The following is a 21,685-nucleotide window of genomic DNA, read 5'->3' as shown; positions in this document are numbered from 1 at the left end:
CTCCAGTAAGGGAAATGATGAGGCGTCACATCTACAATTTGACGATTTGTTAGATCATATGACCCAAAAATCAAACATCCTGATTGATTTGGTGACCTAATTCCTAAAATCTTAAATTCTTGAGGATCCCATAACAAAGGTTCAGTTAAACTTGTAACCATCAATGCCATACAATGACTTAAATTTTTTGCTGTAGAACAATCTTGACGTGTGAGGGATGAAAAAGAAGCTACCAGAGTGCGTTGATCATCAAATGGCAAACCTATCAAACAAGTTTGAAATGGGTCAGAAGCAGCTGATAAGTGTAAGCAAAAGGATGGGTTATTCGTCCTGTTAGCCCAATTCACCCAAAAGTTTCCTTGACTAGCCAAACTAAATTTCTCCTGCACTACAGAAATAATTACAATAGCAGATAACCAATACATATTGTGAAACATTTAGCTCAGTTCAGTTGTCTTTGGTGATGTTGTGTAGAGCTTCTAAGTCAGCAGTCTCTTCTATCGCCGTTTGATTACCCTCATTTTCTTTGGTTTCAGCACGTAGCCAGGGTCGCACCCACTTAGCTGGTAACCACTGTTCTCCGTCCTCTGTAATGACACAAGCATACCCACGACCCCAAGTTATTAATCTCCATGGTCCACCCCAGGTGGCTGATGAGGGATCCCAAATTTGCACAGAAACGTGTGATTCTTTTAAGGGATTGTTTTGAGTAAAATGTCTAAAGATAGGGGTTGACCCGACTTCTTGATTCGATTTTTGTGACCAGAGTTTCCAATTTAAAACATAAATTGCTTTCGAAAGGATATCATGGGGCGAATGAGAATGGGAAAACTCCCCCTGTCTTTGAAAAATGGCAATATATCGTTTGAGATCAGAATGCTTTCTTTCAACAATCGCCTGTCCTGTGCTATTGTAAGGAATTCCAAATAAATGTTTGATATTCCAGGCTGAAAGAAATGCTTTAACAATTTGGCTTTTGTAATTTGGACCATTGTCTGTCTTAATTGTCTGGGGGTTTCCTAACACAGCAAATGCCATTCTCCAATGTCGACACGTTGCTGATGCCCCCGATGATGTCATGGCAGATGCCCACAAGGCTGAACTATAGGTGTCTACCGTGACATGAACATATTTTAGACGTCCAAATGATGGAACAATTGTAATGTCTGTCTGAAATAACTCTCTTGCCTCAGTTCCCCTAGGATTAGTACCTTCCGATTGTAGGGGTGAGACTTTGGCACAATCAGGGCACGAGGCAATAATGCCACGAGCAGTTTGTAGTGATATGGAGAATTCTTTAGACAAACTTTTTGCAGATTGGTGAAAGAATGCATGACTTACTTGTGCTTGCTTAATTGCCTGTGTGACTGATTTGACAGAATCAGAAGGTTCATCAGTTTCATTTTGTTGAGCTCCAGCACTCACCACCTCATCAGCTTTCGCGTTTCCTTCTGACAAAAATCCAGGCAAGTTAGTATGACTACGGATATGAGTACAAAAATATGAACATTTTCTGTTTAGAATCAAATTCAGTAATTCAATAACTACTGTTTCAATAACTCTGTTAGAAATGTGTCCGATAATCGACTCTTCTACTCTATTCACAACAGAAGCTACATACATAGAATCAGTAATAATATTTACAGGAACATCTACAAAGTCTTTAAACACCATTGTTACTGCCTTGAGTTCAAGACATTGAACAGAAACTTCTTCTAGTTCTTTCACTACAGTTGTCCATTGCTTGGAAATGTCATTCCATTTGACATAACCATATTTGTGTGTTTTCCCAGAAGCATCAGTAAAAACAGTAACAGCATTTTCAATAGGTTGTTCACATTTCAACGTTTTCTGATTTAACAACAATTGAGTAGCAAATAAAGGAAATGCAGGATAATGATTATCGATAGATGTAGCAATCACTGCAGTGGCAAAAGGATATGACATGTTACACCACTCTTCTATCATTGATTTCATTGCAAATGGTAACATAATCTTAGTTACTTCTACCCCAAAAACATGACGTACTCTACGTTTTGCCTTTAATAGCAAGGAACCAACAAGGTCAAGTTTATGTACAAGTGATGCATGAGGCTGACTTTTTGGAAATAACCATTCCAATAGCAGAAATGTTTTTTGATCCTGTTCCTGTCCTATTGCTAGATAGTAATCATTGTCTTGTTGGCATAAATAAACATTGATTGGCAAGGCAGCATTGTAGCGATATGCTTGTAATTCAGCTATTTTATTACTAATTTTTTCAAGTGCCTCATAGTGTTGACTTTGCAAAGTTCTAGGTTCTGCTGGATGTTTTGATCCTTTCAGTAATTCACGAAGAGGTTCAAGATCTTTATTAGTAATCCCTATCCATTGTCTGATCCATTGTAATTCCCCTAATAATTTTTGAACATCGTTTACTGTTTCTATTTTCACATGCAGTGTAATTTTTTGAGGCCTGATTCTGCTTTCTGTGACTATCAGTCCTAGATAGTTCCATGGTTCTTGGGCCTGAATTTTATCTGTTGCAATTGTCAATCCCCAGTCCTTGAGGGTCTGTGTTAATGTAGTCTTTTCAATTTCTGTTAAAGGAATAGGAGAAGCAATTAAAATATCATCCATATAATGTAATACCACGTATGTAGGGTGTGAACTCTTCCAATTTTGTAATGCTTGGTTAACATACCATTGGCATATGATTGGGCTATTTACGCATTCCCTGTGGCAGAACTACCCATTCAAATCTTCGCATGGGAGCACTGTTATTTTTGGATGGTATACTAAAGGCAAATCGTTGAGTATCAGCAGGATCAAGTGGAATACTAAAGAAACAATCCTTGAGATCAATAATGTAACCAGCCCAATTAACAGGTATTGCAGCTGGAGAAGGTAGGCCTGGTTGTAACGCTCCCATTGACATCATTTGTTCATTAACTGCACGGAGATCGTGCAAAAATCGCCATTTTCCTGATTTTTTTCTGAATAACAAAAACTGGAGTGTTCCAAGGACTAAAAGATTCTTTTATATGACCTTTCTCTATCTGTTCATCTACAAGTTGGTTCAGGTGCTCTAGCTTTTCATCAGTGAGCGGCCACTGATCGACCCACACAGGTTCATCAGTTTTCCAAGTCAGCTTAATGGTGGGGAGAGCACCTCTGTCAGTGGCCGCTATGAAAAAGGAGTAGACAAAACAAGTTGCCATTGGGAGAGTACATCTCGACCTAGCAACCATAAAGGTGTGTCCATAATTACAGGTCTCACTTTTGCAATGTTCCCTTCATTGTCTTTGATATCTAATAATACAGCACTTCTTCTCATTTCTGCCAGTCCTGCGATTCCCAGAACCTTTTCAGATGAATTTGTACTCGGCCAAGCTTCTGGCCAATATGCAGCTGGCACTACAGTGACATCTGAACCCGTGTCAATCATCATCTCAGCTGTGATGGTGTTAGGGGTTACCTGAGTGTTAGGATGGATAATGGTAACAGAACGTGTGGGTTTATTGTTAGTTATCATCTCAGAGAAAGCTATTAGTGGTTCTGTAGAACCAAACCCTCCTGCTCCTCTGATTTTAGATGTTGAATGTGGTACACAGGCTTTGAAAGGAATCAATTGTGCTATTTTACTTCCCTTTGGAATAGTGATTGGAGGTGTAAAAACTTTAATCATAATGTGAATAACCCCTGTAAAGTCAGCGTCAATCAATCCTGGTTGTACAAAAATTCCATTTCTTGTAGCTGAAGATCTACCTATTAACAAGGCAGAAAGTCCATACCCTAATGGTCCTTTACTAGTAGTAGGAATTAGTGTAACCTCCTGTGTTGTGATTGTTGTTGTTTCACTTACGACCAAATCAAGACCAGCACTTCCTCTGGTGGCGGCGAGCAGGTCATCGAGGCAGCCACCGTTGTGGGGGGTCTGGTTGCTTTTGGCGAGATCTGAGCCGCGCCCCCCACGCGGCCTCTCCCGTTTCCCTGCTGGGGCACAAGAGGTGTTCCATCCTTCTTGAATCGGGACTTGCAGTCCGACGCTCTGTGTCCGAACTTGTCACACTTGTTACAGGTACCTGCGAAAGGAGAACTTACCGACGACATTTGGTTAGTAACAGCCTTAATTGTAGGACAATGCTTTTTAAAATGACCTGTCTGTCCACACTTAAAACACATGGGATTTGAGCCCCTGTCCCCTTTTCCCTGTGGCGAGCATTTAGAGAATGCAGCCGCTAATGCAGAGGCATGAATCCGAGCTTTTTCCTTTTCTTCTTCGATTGGTACTCGAGAGCATTGTTCCACGATTTGCAGTAAAGAAGCTGTAAGGGGTAAAGTAGCAATTAACCTTCGACAAGCAGCATTGGCGTTTTGCAGAGCAATTTCTTTTACCAATGTCTCTTTCATGTTGGCTGGAATGTCAGGTGCCATTTCAACACCTTCTGTAATTCTGTCAACAAATGCCATAAATGACTCAGAGTCTCTCTGTTTAATTTGCAAGTATGGTTGTTTTGGAGTGCCGACTTGTGGCAGACTGGAGAAAGCTTCAAGGGCAGCCACTTTACTTTGAGCCAAAATTCGCAAGTCTAGCGCAGCTTGCCGCTGTGGGTCAACATACTGACCAGTCCCCATCAATTGCTCTAGGGAGGCCACCCGTAAGGGATCTCCATGCGGTAATGCCAAGTTATCAAGCTGTTTCTGCTCTAATCTTTCCTGCCATTTGCTAACAAACATCATATAACTCGTAGGTCCCAGCATCAGTTCAAAAAGATGTTTAATATCTGTGGGTATTAATGTCTGATGTTTTATGAATGTTTCCATTTGCCTCCTCACTAGTCGATTGTCTATTCCATAATCTAAAATTGCTTTCTGTATTTTGGCAACTGTGGTCCAGTCTATGGGTTGCCAACTCCTCTGTCCATTATTATCAACAACTACTGGCACGGCTGTAAAATTAAAATCTCCAGTAAGTTCAGCATTAGTTATAACTCCTTTCCACCGGTTTGACATGTCAAAGTTAGGATCTTTCGGAATGGAGTCAGAATGTTCCTGATTAGGAGTCTCCTTTGATTTATTTTCACTCGCCTTTCCTCTCCACCACTTCCAGACATCATCCATCATTCCACTTGCTGAACTCTCTTTCTTTTTAAACTGAGGATACAACGCAAACCAATCTGCAAGCTTATCTTCCACAGACAATCTCGCTTCTGAACCGTACTTAGATCGTAAATACCAGTCACCCTCCTCTATTCCCATTTCACCATCTCTGATACTGTGCAGCACCCATTGACGAGCCCTTTCCATTAGCATTTTACCGTCTGCATTTCCCTCCCCAGTAACAGCAGGTTGCACACAATTACTAGACTCAGTCTTTAACAGCTGATTCTCAGTATTTTTCAGTCCTTCAACAATAGACTCATGTGCTTTATGATAGTTCTCTTTGATCACTCTTGATTTAGAACCTTTATCTAACCGTTGCATCTCTTTTAACAGTTTAGTCATTGCATCTGCTTGCTCATGTAAAAGAGCCTTTAATTCCTCTTCCTCAGGAGGCAGAGGGACGGTCGAAGGGTCTATCATTTGCGGAGCTGATGGCACCGTGTGTCCCACCTCCATGGGCTCGGGTACTTGTGAACTTTCCGCTCCCTTATTGGGGTCCCAATCAGGAATGAGATAGTCATAAGGACCTCGGGTAGCAGGGCAAACAGTTTTTGTCTCAGGTTTTGTCTCCGCGGCAGTTTTTGTCTCCGCCCCCGACCCCGATCCCGAAGTTACTTTATCTTTAGCGTCTTTCAAGATTGTCTGAATAATTGCTTCAATCTCCGCCTCCGCGCCTATTTTTTGTATCAAGAGTCTGATCTGTCGATAGGTTGAAGCAAGTCTTTTTGCTTCTTTATTATCAGTCTGGACAGATTCCCATATTTCCTCCCCTATACGCTTCCATGTCTCGTCTTTAAAAATTTGTGCAGTTTCCTTGAGTAAGCCTTTACGGCGTGCCCAAAGCACTAAATCAGTCACTAGAGCCCGATCCAGCGGGTCTCCAGCCTTCTGTCCAAATTTTAACAAGGCTTCAATAGTAGCCTTCTCTATTGCCGGGGCCGTATTCCCCATTCCGCGCCTTTTCCCCTGCTCAAGGCAGCCTGCTCAAGGCAGCCGACTCACCCGTTGAGTCGAAGGTCGTGGTACCACTCACGCCTCTTTCGGACGCCCGGCCGCAGCCGCCGCGGAATTTCTTTTCGTTTCCTCGCTTCTGCAGTCTCAGCTCGGTCTTTTTCCCGGGTATCAGGTCTCTTGCTGATCACGTCGCGGGGTCACCAGATGTCGCTAGATGTCGCTGTTTGCATGCTGGCTGCTGCTGAAGTTGAGGAAAAGGACTTAGGGAATCCAATATAGATTGTAAAATGTAAGCCGTTTAATACAAAAATCAGAAGGCTTTTATACTATATCAGAAGGCTGTTATAGGATTACATCAGAATTACATGTTAATTTCTAATTGGTCCATACTACACATTGCTACATATTTTGTGGTTAAGGCATATTCGTTAATGAGTACAAAGGCATATTGAATATTGAATAAACAAAGGCATCACTCAGTATGATTAGCTAGGGAGGCATCGTCCTTGTAGGCCAGGATACAGCTAATTCTAAAATATATCTATGACTATTTTATTACTATGTTTCTTCTACACAGCTGCACAACAGGGACACAACATCTTTACCCGCTTTGTTCAAGTCGCTTACATATTGGTTGCAAAGCAACAGCTCCTACAAAGTTTCCCACATCTCCCCCTTTCTTTTCAAAGACCGTAGCAGCAATCCGATGCGTTCGCCAGGATAGACATCGGAAGATGCAAGGGCCTAAAAGCAGTAAAACAATGACAATGAGCAATACTATTCCTACAGTCTTAATCAACTCCTTTGCCCAAGCTGGAATTCCCCATGACATCAACCAATCATCAAAAGGATTGTGATTCTGTGTAATCTTCTCTGTATGATGTTGAAGCCAATCTATTTTCTTATGGATTGAATCACTATGATCAGATAGGTTAAAACAACACATTCCTTCTACATCTTCACAGCCTTTTCCTTGTATTAGAAGCAAGTAATCTATGGCAGCTCTATTTTGCAAGGTAGCCTTTCGCAAACTATTTTGATCTGTTGCAAGCTGAGAAATAACACTAGTAGTAACATTGGCTTGTTTTGCTGACCAACATGCTAATTCCTGGATAGCAGACAAAGCGTGCGCTGTCCCTGCTTGGGGAAGCAGTGCTCCAAAAAATCTTGCTGTATAAGACCAAAGTTCTACCTCATCATTACAGTTAGGGTCTAATGTGCTAATGCTTCTAATCTTTCTGAATTTGTTAGTATCACTTACACTAAGGTGACGTCGGATAAATGCAGAGTTAGGTGTTAGTAGGGAAAAGTGTCCCAAATAACAAGGTCCTCCTTGACTCTCCTTTGGGATTCCTGACCAGGCTCTTCGTCCACAAATCAAAAACACACCTCTTGGTAATTTTAAGGCCTTGGTGACATTAAAATACATCCCATTTCTGCCTAGCCCATATATGGTATTTTTTGCACAGAATTTATCACTGCTCCAGTAAGGGAAATGATGAGGCGTCACATCTACAATTTGACGATTTGTTAGATCATATGACCCAAAAATCAAACATCCTGATTGATTTGGTGACCTAATTCCTAAAATCTTAAATTCTTGAGGATCCCATAACAAAGGTTCAGTTAAACTTGTAACCATCAATGCCATACAATGACTTAAATTTTTTGCTGTAGAACAATCTTGACGTGTGAGGGATGAAAAAGAAGCTACCAGAGTGCGTTGATCATCAAATGGCAAACCTATCAAACAAGTTTGAAATGGGTCAGAAGCAGCTGATAAGTGTAAGCAAAAGGATGGGTTATTCGTCCTGTTAGCCCAATTCACCCAAAAGTTTCCTTGACTAGCCAAACTAAATTTCTCCTGCACTACAGAAATAATTACAATAGCAGATAACCAATACATATTGTGAAACATTTAGCTCAGTTCAGTTGTCTTTGGTGATGTTGTGTAGAGCTTCTAAGTCAGCAGTCTCTTCTATCGCCGTTTGATTACCCTCATTTTCTTTGGTTTCAGCACGTAGCCAGGGTCGCACCCACTTAGCTGGTAACCACTGTTCTCCGTCCTCTGTAATGACACAAGCATACCCACGACCCCAAGTTATTAATCTCCATGGTCCACCCCAGGTGGCTGATGAGGGATCCCAAATTTGCACAGAAACGTGTGATTCTTTTAAGGGATTGTTTTGAGTAAAATGTCTAAAGATAGGGGTTGACCCGACTTCTTGATTCGATTTTTGTGACCAGAGTTTCCAATTTAAAACATAAATTGCTTTCGAAAGGATATCATGGGGGGAATGAGAATGGGAAAACTCCCCCTGTCTTTGAAAAATGGCAATATATCGTTTGAGATCAGAATGCTTTCTTTCAACAATCGCCTGTCCTGTGCTATTGTAAGGAATTCCAAATAAATGTTTGATATTCCAGGCTGAAAGAAATGCTTTAACAATTTGGCTTTTGTAATTTGGACCATTGTCTGTCTTAATTGTCTGGGGGTTTCCTAACACAGCAAATGCCATTCTCCAATGTCGACACGTTGCTGATGCCCCCGATGATGTCATGGCAGATGCCCACAAGGCTGAACTATAGGTGTCTACCGTGACATGAACATATTTTAGACGTCCAAATGATGGAACAATTGTAATGTCTGTCTGAAATAACTCTCTTGCCTCAGTTCCCCTAGGATTAGTACCTTCCGATTGTAGGGGTGAGACTTTGGCACAATCAGGGCACGAGGCAATAATGCCACGAGCAGTTTGTAGTGATATGGAGAATTCTTTAGACAAACTTTTTGCAGATTGGTGAAAGAATGCATGACTTACTTGTGCTTGCTTAATTGCCTGTGTGACTGATTTGACAGAATCAGAAGGTTCATCAGTTTCATTTTGTTGAGCTCCAGCACTCACCACCTCATCAGCTTTCGCGTTTCCTTCTGACAAAAATCCAGGCAAGTTAGTATGACTACGGATATGAGTACAAAAATATGAACATTTTCTGTTTAGAATCAAATTCAGTAATTCAATAACATGTTAATTTCTAATTGGTCCATACTACACATTGCTACATATTTTGTGGTTAAGGCATATTCGTTAATGAGTACAAAGGCATATTGAATATTGAATAAACAAAGGCATCACTCAGTATGATTAGCTAGGGAGGCATCGTCCTTGTAGGCCAGGATACAGCTAATTCTAAAATATATCTATGACTATTTTATTACTATGTTTCTTCTACACAGCTGCACAACAGGGACACAACATCTTTACCCGCTTTGTTCAAGTCGCTTACATATTGGTTGCAAAGCAACAGCTCCTACAAAGTTTCCCACATCTCCCCCTTTCTTTTCAAAGACCGTAGCAGCAATCCGATGCGTTCGCCAGGATAGACATCGGAAGATGCAAGGGCCTAAAAGCAGTAAAACAATGACAATGAGCAATACTATTCCTACAGTCTTAATCAACTCCTTTGCCCAAGCTGGAATTCCCCATGACATCAACCAATCATCAAAAGGATTGTGATTCTGTGTAATCTTCTCTGTATGATGTTGAAGCCAATCTATTTTCTTATGGATTGAATCACTATGATCAGATAGGTTAAAACAACACATTCCTTCTACATCTTCACAGCCTTTTCCTTGTATTAGAAGCAAGTAATCTATGGCAGCTCTATTTTGCAAGGTAGCCTTTCGCAAACTATTTTGATCTGTTGCAAGCTGAGAAATAACACTAGTAGTAACATTGGCTTGTTTTGCTGACCAACATGCTAATTCCTGGATAGCAGACAAAGCGTGCGCTGTCCCTGCTTGGGGAAGCAGTGCTCCAAAAAATCTTGCTGTATAAGACCAAAGTTCTACCTCATCATTACAGTTAGGGTCTAATGTGCTAATGCTTCTAATCTTTCTGAATTTGTTAGTATCACTTACACTAAGGTGACGTCGGATAAATGCAGAGTTAGGTGTTAGTAGGGAAAAGTGTCCCAAATAACAAGGTCCTCCTTGACTCTCCTTTGGGATTCCTGACCAGGCTCTTCGTCCACAAATCAAAAACACACCTCTTGGTAATTTTAAGGCCTTGGTGACATTAAAATACATCCCATTTCTGCCTAGCCCATATATGGTATTTTTTGCACAGAATTTATCACTGCTCCAGTAAGGGAAATGATGAGGCGTCACATCTACAATTTGACGATTTGTTAGATCATATGACCCAAAAATCAAACATCCTGATTGATTTGGTGACCTAATTCCTAAAATCTTAAATTCTTGAGGATCCCATAACAAAGGTTCAGTTAAACTTGTAACCATCAATGCCATACAATGACTTAAATTTTTTGCTGTAGAACAATCTTGACGTGTGAGGGATGAAAAAGAAGCTACCAGAGTGCGTTGATCATCAAATGGCAAACCTATCAAACAAGTTTGAAATGGGTCAGAAGCAGCTGATAAGTGTAAGCAAAAGGATGGGTTATTCGTCCTGTTAGCCCAATTCACCCAAAAGTTTCCTTGACTAGCCAAACTAAATTTCTCCTGCACTACAGAAATAATTACAATAGCAGATAACCAATACATATTGTGAAACATTTAGCTCAGTTCAGTTGTCTTTGGTGATGTTGTGTAGAGCTTCTAAGTCAGCAGTCTCTTCTATCGCCGTTTGATTACCCTCATTTTCTTTGGTTTCAGCACGTAGCCAGGGTCGCACCCACTTAGCTGGTAACCACTGTTCTCCGTCCTCTGTAATGACACAAGCATACCCACGACCCCAAGTTATTAATCTCCATGGTCCACCCCAGGTGGCTGATGAGGGATCCCAAATTTGCACAGAAACGTGTGATTCTTTTAAGGGATTGTTTTGAGTAAAATGTCTAAAGATAGGGGTTGACCCGACTTCTTGATTCGATTTTTGTGACCAGAGTTTCCAATTTAAAACATAAATTGCTTTCGAAAGGATATCATGGGGGGAATGAGAATGGGAAAACTCCCCCTGTCTTTGAAAAATGGCAATATATCGTTTGAGATCAGAATGCTTTCTTTCAACAATCGCCTGTCCTGTGCTATTGTAAGGAATTCCAAATAAATGTTTGATATTCCAGGCTGAAAGAAATGCTTTAACAATTTGGCTTTTGTAATTTGGACCATTGTCTGTCTTAATTGTCTGGGGGTTTCCTAACACAGCAAATGCCATTCTCCAATGTCGACACGTTGCTGATGCCCCCGATGATGTCATGGCAGATGCCCACAAGGCTGAACTATAGGTGTCTACCGTGACATGAACATATTTTAGACGTCCAAATGATGGAACAATTGTAATGTCTGTCTGAAATAACTCTCTTGCCTCAGTTCCCCTAGGATTAGTACCTTCCGATTGTAGGGGTGAGACTTTGGCACAATCAGGGCACGAGGCAATAATGCCACGAGCAGTTTGTAGTGATATGGAGAATTCTTTAGACAAACTTTTTGCAGATTGGTGAAAGAATGCATGACTTACTTGTGCTTGCTTAATTGCCTGTGTGACTGATTTGACAGAATCAGAAGGTTCATCAGTTTCATTTTGTTGAGCTCCAGCACTCACCACCTCATCAGCTTTCGCGTTTCCTTCTGACAAAAATCCAGGCAAGTTAGTATGACTACGGATATGAGTACAAAAATATGAACATTTTCTGTTTAGAATCAAATTCAGTAATTCAATAACATGTTAATTTCTAATTGGTCCATACTACACATTGCTACATATTTTGTGGTTAAGGCATATTCGTTAATGAGTACAAAGGCATATTGAATATTGAATAAACAAAGGCATCACTCAGTATGATTAGCTAGGGAGGCATCGTCCTTGTAGGCCAGGATACAGCTAATTCTAAAATATATCTATGACTATTTTATTACTATGTTTCTTCTACACAGCTGCACAACAGGGACACAACATCTTTACCCGCTTTGTTCAAGTCGCTTACATATTGGTTGCAAAGCAACAGCTCCTACAAAGTTTCCCACATCTCCCCCTTTCTTTTCAAAGACCGTAGCAGCAATCCGATGCATTCGCCAGGATAGACATCGGAAGATGCAAGGGCCTAAAAGCAGTAAAACAATGACAATGAGCAATACTATTCCTACAGTCTTAATCAACTCCTTTGCCCAAGCTGGAATTCCCCATGACATCAACCAATCATCAAAAGGATTGTGATTCTGTGTAATCTTCTCTGTATGATGTTGAAGCCAATCTATTTTCTTATGGATTGAATCACTATGATCAGATAGGTTAAAACAACACATTCCTTCTACATCTTCACAGCCTTTTCCTTGTATTAGAAGCAAGTAATCTATGGCAGCTCTATTTTGCAAGGTAGCCTTTCGCAAACTATTTTGATCTGTTGCAAGCTGAGAAATAACACTAGTAGTAACATTGGCTTGTTTTGCTGACCAACATGCTAATTCCTGGATAGCAGACAAAGCGTGCGCTGTCCCTGCTTGGGGAAGCAGTGCTCCAAAAAATCTTGCTGTATAAGACCAAAGTTCTACCTCATCATTACAGTTAGGGTCTAATGTGCTAATGCTTCTAATCTTTCTGAATTTGTTAGTATCACTTACACTAAGGTGACGTCGGATAAATGCAGAGTTAGGTGTTAGTAGGGAAAAGTGTCCCAAATAACAAGGTCCTCCTTGACTCTCCTTTGGGATTCCTGACCAGGCTCTTCGTCCACAAATCAAAAACACACCTCTTGGTAATTTTAAGGCCTTGGTGACATTAAAATACATCCCATTTCTGCCTAGCCCATATATGGTATTTTTTGCACAGAATTTATCACTGCTCCAGTAAGGGAAATGATGAGGCGTCACATCTACAATTTGACGATTTGTTAGATCATATGACCCAAAAATCAAACATCCTGATTGATTTGGTGACCTAATTCCTAAAATCTTAAATTCTTGAGGATCCCATAACAAAGGTTCAGTTAAACTTGTAACCATCAATGCCATACAATGACTTAAATTTTTTGCTGTAGAACAATCTTGACGTGTGAGGGATGAAAAAGAAGCTACCAGAGTGCGTTGATCATCAAATGGCAAACCTATCAAACAAGTTTGAAATGGGTCAGAAGCAGCTGATAAGTGTAAGCAAAAGGATGGGTTATTCGTCCTGTTAGCCCAATTCACCCAAAAGTTTCCTTGACTAGCCAAACTAAATTTCTCCTGCACTACAGAAATAATTACAATAGCAGATAACCAATACATATTGTGAAACATTTAGCTCAGTTCAGTTGTCTTTGGTGATGTTGTGTAGAGCTTCTAAGTCAGCAGTCTCTTCTATCGCCGTTTGATTACCCTCATTTTCTTTGGTTTCAGCACGTAGCCAGGGTCGCACCCACTTAGCTGGTAACCACTGTTCTCCGTCCTCTGTAATGACACAAGCATACCCACGACCCCAAGTTATTAATCTCCATGGTCCACCCCAGGTGGCTGATGAGGGATCCCAAATTTGCACAGAAACGTGTGATTCTTTTAAGGGATTGTTTTGAGTAAAATGTCTAAAGATAGGGGTTGACCCGACTTCTTGATTCGATTTTTGTGACCAGAGTTTCCAATTTAAAACATAAATTGCTTTCGAAAGGATATCATGGGGGGAATGAGAATGGGAAAACTCCCCCTGTCTTTGAAAAATGGCAATATATCGTTTGAGATCAGAATGCTTTCTTTCAACAATCGCCTGTCCTGTGCTATTGTAAGGAATTCCAAATAAATGTTTGATATTCCAGGCTGAAAGAAATGCTTTAACAATTTGGCTTTTGTAATTTGGACCATTGTCTGTCTTAATTGTCTGGGGGTTTCCTAACACAGCAAATGCCATTCTCCAATGTCGACACGTTGCTGATGCCCCCGATGATGTCATGGCAGATGCCCACAAGGCTGAACTATAGGTGTCTACCGTGACATGAACATATTTTAGACGTCCAAATGATGGAACAATTGTAATGTCTGTCTGAAATAACTCTCTTGCCTCAGTTCCCCTAGGATTAGTACCTTCCGATTGTAGGGGTGAGACTTTGGCACAATCAGGACACGAGGCAATAATGCCACGAGCAGTTTGTAGTGATATGGAGAATTCTTTAGACAAACTTTTTGCAGATTGGTGAAAGAATGCATGACTTACTTGTGCTTGCTTAATTGCCTGTGTGACTGATTTGACAGAATCAGAAGGTTCATCAGTTTCATTTTGTTGAGCTCCAGCACTCACCACCTCATCAGCTTTCGCGTTTCCTTCTGACAAAAATCCAGGCAAGTTAGTATGACTACGGATATGAGTACAAAAATATGAACATTTTCTGTTTAGAATCAAATTCAGTAATTCAATAACATGTTAATTTCTAATTGGTCCATACTACACATTGCTACATATTTTGTGGTTAAGGCATATTCGTTAATGAGTACAAAGGCATATTGAATATTGAATAAACAAAGGCATCACTCAGTATGATTAGCTAGGGAGGCATCGTCCTTGTAGGCCAGGATACAGCTAATTCTAAAATATATCTATGACTATTTTATTACTATGTTTCTTCTACACAGCTGCACAACAGGGACACAACATCTTTACCCGCTTTGTTCAAGTCGCTTACGTATTGATTGCAAAGCAACTGCTCCTACAAAGTTTCCCACAGGTGGTGTGCCCCAGGGATCAGTGCTGGGCACAGTCCTGTTCAGTGTCTTTATTGATGCTCTGGAGCAGGGGATTGAGTCCAGCAGCAGTGAGTTTGCAGATGGCACCAAGCTAGGAGCAGCTGTGGAGCTGCTGGAGGGCAGCAGAGCCCTGCAGAGGGACCTGGCCAGGCTGCATGGGTGGGCAGAGACCAAGGGAGGTGGTGGAGGCACCGTCCCTGGGGGTCTTCAAGAAAAGACTGGATGAGGCACTTAGTGCCATGGTCTAGTTCACTGGATAGGGCTGGGTGATAGGTTGGACTGGATGATCTTGGAGGTCTCTTCCAACCTGGTTGATTCTATGATTCTATGATTCTAAGGGGATGAGACTGAACAAGGCCAAGGGCAGGTTCTGCACTTTGGCCACAACAACCCCAAGCAGCACTGCAGGCTGGGGCCAGAGTGGCTGAGAGCAGGCAGGCAGAGAGGGCCCTGGGGGTGCTGGCAGAGAGGAGCTGAAGAGGAGGCAGCAGTGCCCAGGTGGGCAGCAGGGCAAGGGAGGTTTTTGTGCCCCTGTGCTCAGCACTGCTCAGGCCACCCCTGGAGTCCAGCTGTGTCCAGCTGTGGGCTCCTGAATTGCAGAGAGCTGCTGAGGTGCTGGAAGGTGTTGAGAGAAGGGCAGCAAGGCTGGGGAGGGGCCTGGAGCAGAACCATGTGAGGAGAGGCTGAGGGAGCTGGGGGTGTGCAGCCTGCAGCAGAGGAGGCTGAGGGCAGAGCTGATTGCTGCCTGCAGCTGCCTGCAGGGAGGCTGTAGCCAGGTGGGGTTGGGCTCTGCTGCCAGGCAAGCAGCAAGAGCAGAAGGGGCCAGAGTCTGAAGCTGTGGCAGGGCAGGTCTAGGCTGGCTGTGAGGAGGAAGTTGTTGGCAGAGAGAGTGATTGGCACTGGAATGGGCTGCCCAGGGAGGTGGTGGAGTGGCTGTGGCTGGAGGTGTTGCAGCCAAGCCTGGCTGGGGCACTTAGTGCCATGGTCTGGTTGGTTGGGCAGGGCTGGGTGCTAGGCTGGGCTGGCTGAGCCTGGAGCTCTCTTCCAGCCTGCCTGACTCTATGAAGTGAAGCTCAGATCCATTGCTGCTGTCACTTACAGGCATTTCAGCAGTGTCCTCTCCCTCCACTGCTGCTGACAGGTTTGGTTTGGGGATGTTCTGGAGCATTTCTGTTGCTGTTTGCTGGAGAACTCAACTGAGAACTGAGTCCATTTGAATCCCTTTCCTTATTTCTGTCTCACCCTGAGGGCCTTGCTGTGATGTCAGTGAGGGGGCAGAGATCAGCCAAACCTTTTCCCTACCTTTATCTCCCCACTAAAAGCCTGAGGGCAAATTCTCCCAAAGACCTGAAGGCAAATCCTTGCTCCCAGGGTGGATTTGGGGCTCTCCAAGCACCATTCTGGGCCTGTTAGGAGCTGGCTGCTCTTCAGCTAAACCCAGATCTGCTTTGCTTTGCTTTTTAAGGTGCTGCACCCCTGAGCTGCCCCAGGCACTACAGATCCCATCCTACTCATGGCATTGGGAGGTATAAATACCTCCTCCCAAAGGAGGTGAGTATCCAGACTGCCCTGCTGTCCTCTCTTCACCCAGCTCTTCACAGTCTGATTCAGGTGTTGGGATGATGAATTCCAGCTCTGATCCATCAGACCAAGAGTTTCCTGCTGCTCCCTTATCAAGTGTGTCCCATGTAGCCCACTCACAGCACTCTGGAGATACTTCACCTACTACAGACTTGCTTCCATGCAGTGACCTGGGTACCCCTCTGGTGGGTGGTGAGGACAGCATCCAGCTGCATTTTGGATCCTCTCTCCTCCAAGAACTGCACTTCCTTGGGTTTGCTGGGCATGGCATAGCTGCAGGAGGGCAGAGGCAGTGCTCAGGAGAGGCTCAAGCACAGGGCAGGCTCAGGAGACAGAATGAGAGACTCATGGAATGGCTCAGGGTGGAAGGGAGCTCAGAGCTCCTCTCCTCCACCCTCCACACCATGCCCAGGGGCACCTCTCAGCCAGGCTCAGCTGCTCAAGGCCTCATCCAGCCTGGCCTGCAGCACCCCCACAGAGGAGGCAGCCACAGCCTCCCTGGGCAGCCTGTGCCAGAGGCTCAGCAGCCTCCTCCTCAGCAACTTCTGCCTCAGCTCCACTCTGAGCCTGCTCTGCCTCAGCTCCCAACCATTCCCCCTTGGCCTGTCCCTGGACAGCCTTAGCCAAAGTCCCTCTGCAGCCTTCCTGCAGGATGCCTTCAGCTCCTGGCAGGCAGCTCTGAGGCTGCTTGGCCTCCTGTGTGGGTAAGAGTCAGAACCATAGCACCACAGGATGGTTTGGGTTGGAAATGAGCTTCAAGGTGATGGAGTTCAACCATGACCTAACTCCGGTGCTAAGCCCTGGCCCTCAGCACCACAGCTCTGCCTCTTTGAAACACCTCCAGGCTTTCCCCTTCTCCCTTTTCCAGGCCCCAAAGAAGAAGAGAGTGCAGATGAGAGAGATCAACCCTGGGACAGAGCATGAGTATGGAGACCTCAACATCCAGCTGACCTCCCACGACCTGTGCCAGGTGGAGCTCTTTGCGCAGTACCTGCACAGGCTCTGCAACCGCCTCCGCCTCAGGGTCACCGAGAGGTAGGAGCAGCTCAGCCCTGGGCTGCCACCCTCCCTGGGCTGCCACCCCCCCTGCCTGTCCCTCAGCCCCCGGGGGGTGCTCTCATTGAGTCCTGCTCTGCTGGGAGGCCTTTCAGCTCAGCCAGTCCAGCACTGCCAGTTCCCTGGCACCACAGCTTGGCTACCCCTGCGGGGGTGGGACTCCACCGCTGCCTTGGGCAGCCTGGCACAGGCCTGGGCAGCCCTTAAGGGACACAGATTGTTCCTCGTGGCCAAGCTGAACATCCCTTGGTGAAACCTTGAGGCTCTTTCTCTAACCCTTCCAGAGCAGGAGTTTCACCTCATGCCCAACCTGGGGCAACCTGAGGCTGTTTGCTTTTGTCCTGTTCCTTGGGCAAAGAGCCCAACCCCCACCTGGCTGCAACCTCCTCTCAGGGAGCTGCAGAACCCCAGAAGGTCTCCCCTCAGCCTCCCCCAGCTCTCTCAGCTGTTCCTCCCCAGCCCTGTTCTCCAGACCCTTGCCCAGTTTCTGTGCCCTGCCCCAGCCCCTCCAGCTCCTCCTGCCACTGCTGTGCCCAGCCCTGCCCCCAGCCTGCCAGCTGTGGCCTCCTCAGTGCCCAGCCCAGGGGCACAAGCCCTGCCCTGCCCCTGCTGCCCACACCACTGCAGCTCCATGCCAGGCTGCTGCTGCCCTCCTTGCCCATCTGGGCACCCTCTGGCTCCTCTCCAGCTGCTGGAGGGCCTTTCCCACCAGTCTGCTCCTCAGAAGTTCTCCAGACCCTTGCCCAGCTTCATTGCCCTTCCTTGGACATGCTCCAGCCCCCAAAGCTGGAGGTGAAAAGAGAGCACCAAGCAAGTGCAGGATCTGGATTTCCATCTGGGAATCAGAGATCAGAAATGCAGGGAGTGGAAGCTGCCTGTCAGCTGCTGTCCCCTCACTCCAGGACACTGAGAGGACACATCTGGAGTCCTGGGTCAGAGCTGGGCTGCCCAGTGCCAGAGAGCCTGGCAAGGGCTGCAGAGAGGTGTCCCTGGGCACGGCGTGGAGAGTGCAGGAGAGGAGCTCTGAGCTCCCTTCCACCCTGAGCCATTCCATGAGTCTCTCATTCTGTCTCCTGAGCCTGCCCTGTGCTTGAGCCTCTCCTGAGCACTGCTCTGCCCTCCTGCAGCTATGCCATGCCCACCAAAACCGAGGAAGTGCAGTTCTTGGAGGAGAGAGGATCCAAAATGAGGCTGGATGCTGTCCTCACCACTCACCAGAGGGTTGTCCAGGTAGGACTTGCTCTTTTCTCCTCTCTTCAGGCTCTCCAAACCTTTGAACACCTCGAGCTCAGTCCCCTGACCACAGGCAGTGTTCTGAGGGCCCAGCACAGGAGGAGCGCTTCAGAGGAGGGCAGTGGATGTGGTCTAGATGAGCTCTGGAGGTCCCTTCCAACCCAACCATTCTGCTCTGACTTCAGGATGGCTTTTGGCACTGTCTCCCATAGCATCCTGCCAGCCAAGCTCAGCAGCAGCAGGTTGGGTGAGTGAGCTGGGAGGTGGCTGAAGGACACAGCTGAGAGAGCTGTGGTCAGTGAGGCAGAGTCCAGTTGCAGGCCTGTGCCCAGTGCTGTCCCCCAGGGGCTGCTACTGCTGCTGGCTCCAGCCCCACTCCATGTATCCAGCACTGACCTGGATGAAGGGACAGAGGAGGGGACCCTCAGCCAGTCTGCTGAGGACACCACCCTGGGAGCAGTGGACACCACCCTGGGAGCAGTGGTGACAGCCCTGAGGCTGTGTCAGCATCCAGCAGGACCTGGGCAGGCTGCTGGCTGGGAAGAGCTCCACTGCAGGTCCCTGAGGGCAGCTGTGGAGCCCTGGCCCTGGGGAGCAACAACCTCCTGCAGGAGGGCAGGCTGCAGGCTGAGCTGGTGCAGAGCAGCTCTGGGCAGGAGCAGGCAGTGCTGGTGGCCAGGAGGAGCAGCAGGGTGACCCTGGGGACGAGGCAGCTGCTGGCACCCTGGGCTGCAGCAGGAAGAGTGTGGCCAAGGGAGGTTCTGCTGCCCTCTGCTCTGCCCTGCCCAGGCCACAGCTGCAGTGCTGGGGCCACTGCTGGCTGCCAGCTGCAGAGGGACAGGGACTGGCTGCTGAGGGGCCTGGCACAGCTCTGGGCAGGGGAGGCTGAGAGCTGGAGCAGAGCAGCCTGAGGGGGAGCTCAGCACTGCCGAGCAGCACTGCGGGGCTGGGGGCAGCAGCTGGGGCCAGGCTGTGTCCAGCGGTGCCCAGGGGCAGGGCAGGGGGCACAGAATGGAGCACCACAAGTGCCAGCTGAGCATGAGGAGGAGCTTCTTGGCAGAGCCCTGGAGCAGGCTGCCCAGAGGGGAGCTGCAGGCTGCATCTCTGCAGACATCCCAGACCCACCTGGCTGTGCTCCTGGGTGCCCCTGGCTTGGCAGGGGGCTTGGGCTGGGTGAGCTCCACAGGTCCCTTCCAGCCTCTGCCACTCTGTGACTGTGAAACCGAAGCACGAAGAGGTCTCCTTTGGTTTCTTGCTGAAGGTTGCTCAAGAGGTGGAAGCAGAGGAGGAGCTCCTGGAGGCTCTATTTAGGGCTTTGTTATCTGTCTGATGTAGAAGGCTTGAACCAGGAGGCAGAGAAGTCCTCTTTGAGGGTGAATCATGAGACAAACTCAAAGCAGTTTCAATACTTAGTCTCAGAGCCACCTCCACGTTCTCTAGCTGACTGTGGGCAATAATTCATTCTCCCAAGCCATTTTCCCCCCTTATTTTACAACCTTTTCCCTCTAAACCTCCCCTGAACCCCATCTGAAACCCAGAGGTGAAGCTTGCCACTGGGAGAAGGCTTCTGTGTGGCCTGCACTGGGCCTTGCAGGGGGCCTGTGGCACTCTTGGTGTTGCAGCCTCACCTAAGCTAAAGATCTTTGTGTCTCTGAGGTGCAGAGACATGGACCTGAGAGGTGAGCACTTGGTGGCCAAGGAGCCACCTGCTGCTCTGCTCCACCACCAGTTTTGGTTTCTTCTTGCAGGTGACTGGTTTGAGCTCAACCTTTGCTCCCATACTCTTGGATGTTATTCAGAGCAGTCAGCCTGAGGGGGTCCACCTCTTGGTGAAAGAGGTAAGTTCTAAACTCTCCTTGGGCAGGTAGGCTGCAGGTGGGGGGGAAGGGGAGGTTGTGACCCCAGCCTGCTTTGGAAGTGCTCTTTTGGAGTGACCAAGAAGGCCAAAGGACCCCTGGAGGACATCAAAAACAGTGTGGTGAGTGAGGGAGGTTCTCCCCTCCTCTGCTTCACCTTGGTGAGGCTTCATTTGGAGTCCTGGGGCCAGCTCTGGGTGTTGGAACTGCCTGATCCTGGTGGTCCCTTCCACCCCTGACTGATTCTGTGACCATGCAGCCTCAGGCTGAACCCAGCAGTGCCAAGGGTTTGGCATCCATCTGCAGACAAAACAACCCCAGCAAGGCCTTGGTTTGCTGCAGGGAGTGGAGAGTTTGGTAGCCAGGGGAAGACAGCAGAGGAAATGCAAACAGGAGACCAGAGCTGAGCTCTCAGGTGGCCTCTGAAGAGTCTTAGCTTATCTCCAGCTCTGCAGAACCAGAGGCAAGCTGGGAGGAGGTCTCTTGAGGCTGCTTTGGTCACACTCCTCTGGCTGCCAGTTCTTGCCTCGAGGTTGGCTGTGCCTCAGGAGGGTGAAGTGTGGCACTGTGCCACCTGCAAAGTCACTGCAGGGAGCCCAGGGGACAGACCCAGCCTTGGCAGAGAGAAAGCTTTGAGATGCAGAGTTCTGCAGAAGAGCTCCTGAAGACACTAGGAGGAGTCTGAGCTCAGGATGTGATTCTGACCTGCTTGGGTTTGCTTTTTGCCTTCCACAGCACACAGAAGCTGACTTCAAGAGCAGACTCAAGTCCAGACCAGAGCTTGAAGAGCTGCTGGCCCAGATGAACTGAGGTGAAGAAGGCTCCAAGCATGTCAGAGGCTTCTCCTCCTCCTCCTCTGTGGCTGCTGGAGCCTCCAGAAGGTGACTTTGGGAGAGCTCTTGTGGATCATTTGGGGAAGTGGAAGAAGTTTCCACTCTTGCTCTTAATAAAGACAAATCAGTGTTGGGATCTGACTGGTTTGTGGTGGACTGAAGGAGGTCCCAGGGATTTGTTGTCCCCCTCCTGCCCCAAGCTTCAGGAATCTCTGCAGGTGATTAATCACAACCCTGGAATGGCTCAGCTTGGAAGGGGCCTCAGAGATGATCCACTCCTCCCTCCCCACCACAGGCAGGGACCTCCTCCACATGCTCCTGATGTGCAAGTGGCTGCCCTGCTCCTGCCATAGAAG

At 46.4% G+C, this 21,685-nt stretch overlaps 1 protein-coding gene across 1 annotated transcript in view; it reads left to right on the top strand.

Moving 5' to 3' along the window:
• The window catches only part of MRPL48 (mitochondrial ribosomal protein L48), a 31,068-nt gene extending 9,603 nt beyond the window's left edge, over positions 1-21,465 (top strand). Inside the window, exons 5-9 of the mRNA XM_064144069.1 lie at positions 16,236-16,321; positions 17,220-17,386; positions 18,535-18,637; positions 20,389-20,478; positions 21,232-21,465. Of these exons, the coding sequence (XP_064000139.1) occupies positions 16,236-16,321; positions 17,220-17,386; positions 18,535-18,637; positions 20,389-20,478; positions 21,232-21,306 (521 nt within the window). The 3' untranslated portion in view covers positions 21,307-21,465. The remainder of the gene's footprint in view (positions 1-16,235; positions 16,322-17,219; positions 17,387-18,534; positions 18,638-20,388; positions 20,479-21,231) is intronic.
• Positions 21,466-21,685: the final 220 nt, after the last annotated feature.

The sequence above is a fragment of the Pogoniulus pusillus genome, chromosome 6 (genome assembly GCF_015220805.1).
Source record: "Pogoniulus pusillus isolate bPogPus1 chromosome 6, bPogPus1.pri, whole genome shotgun sequence".
Lineage (NCBI taxonomy): Eukaryota > Metazoa > Chordata > Aves > Piciformes > Lybiidae > Pogoniulus > Pogoniulus pusillus.
Note: the sequence above shows the minus strand (reverse complement) of the source record. Positions and strands in the feature narration are given on the sequence as shown.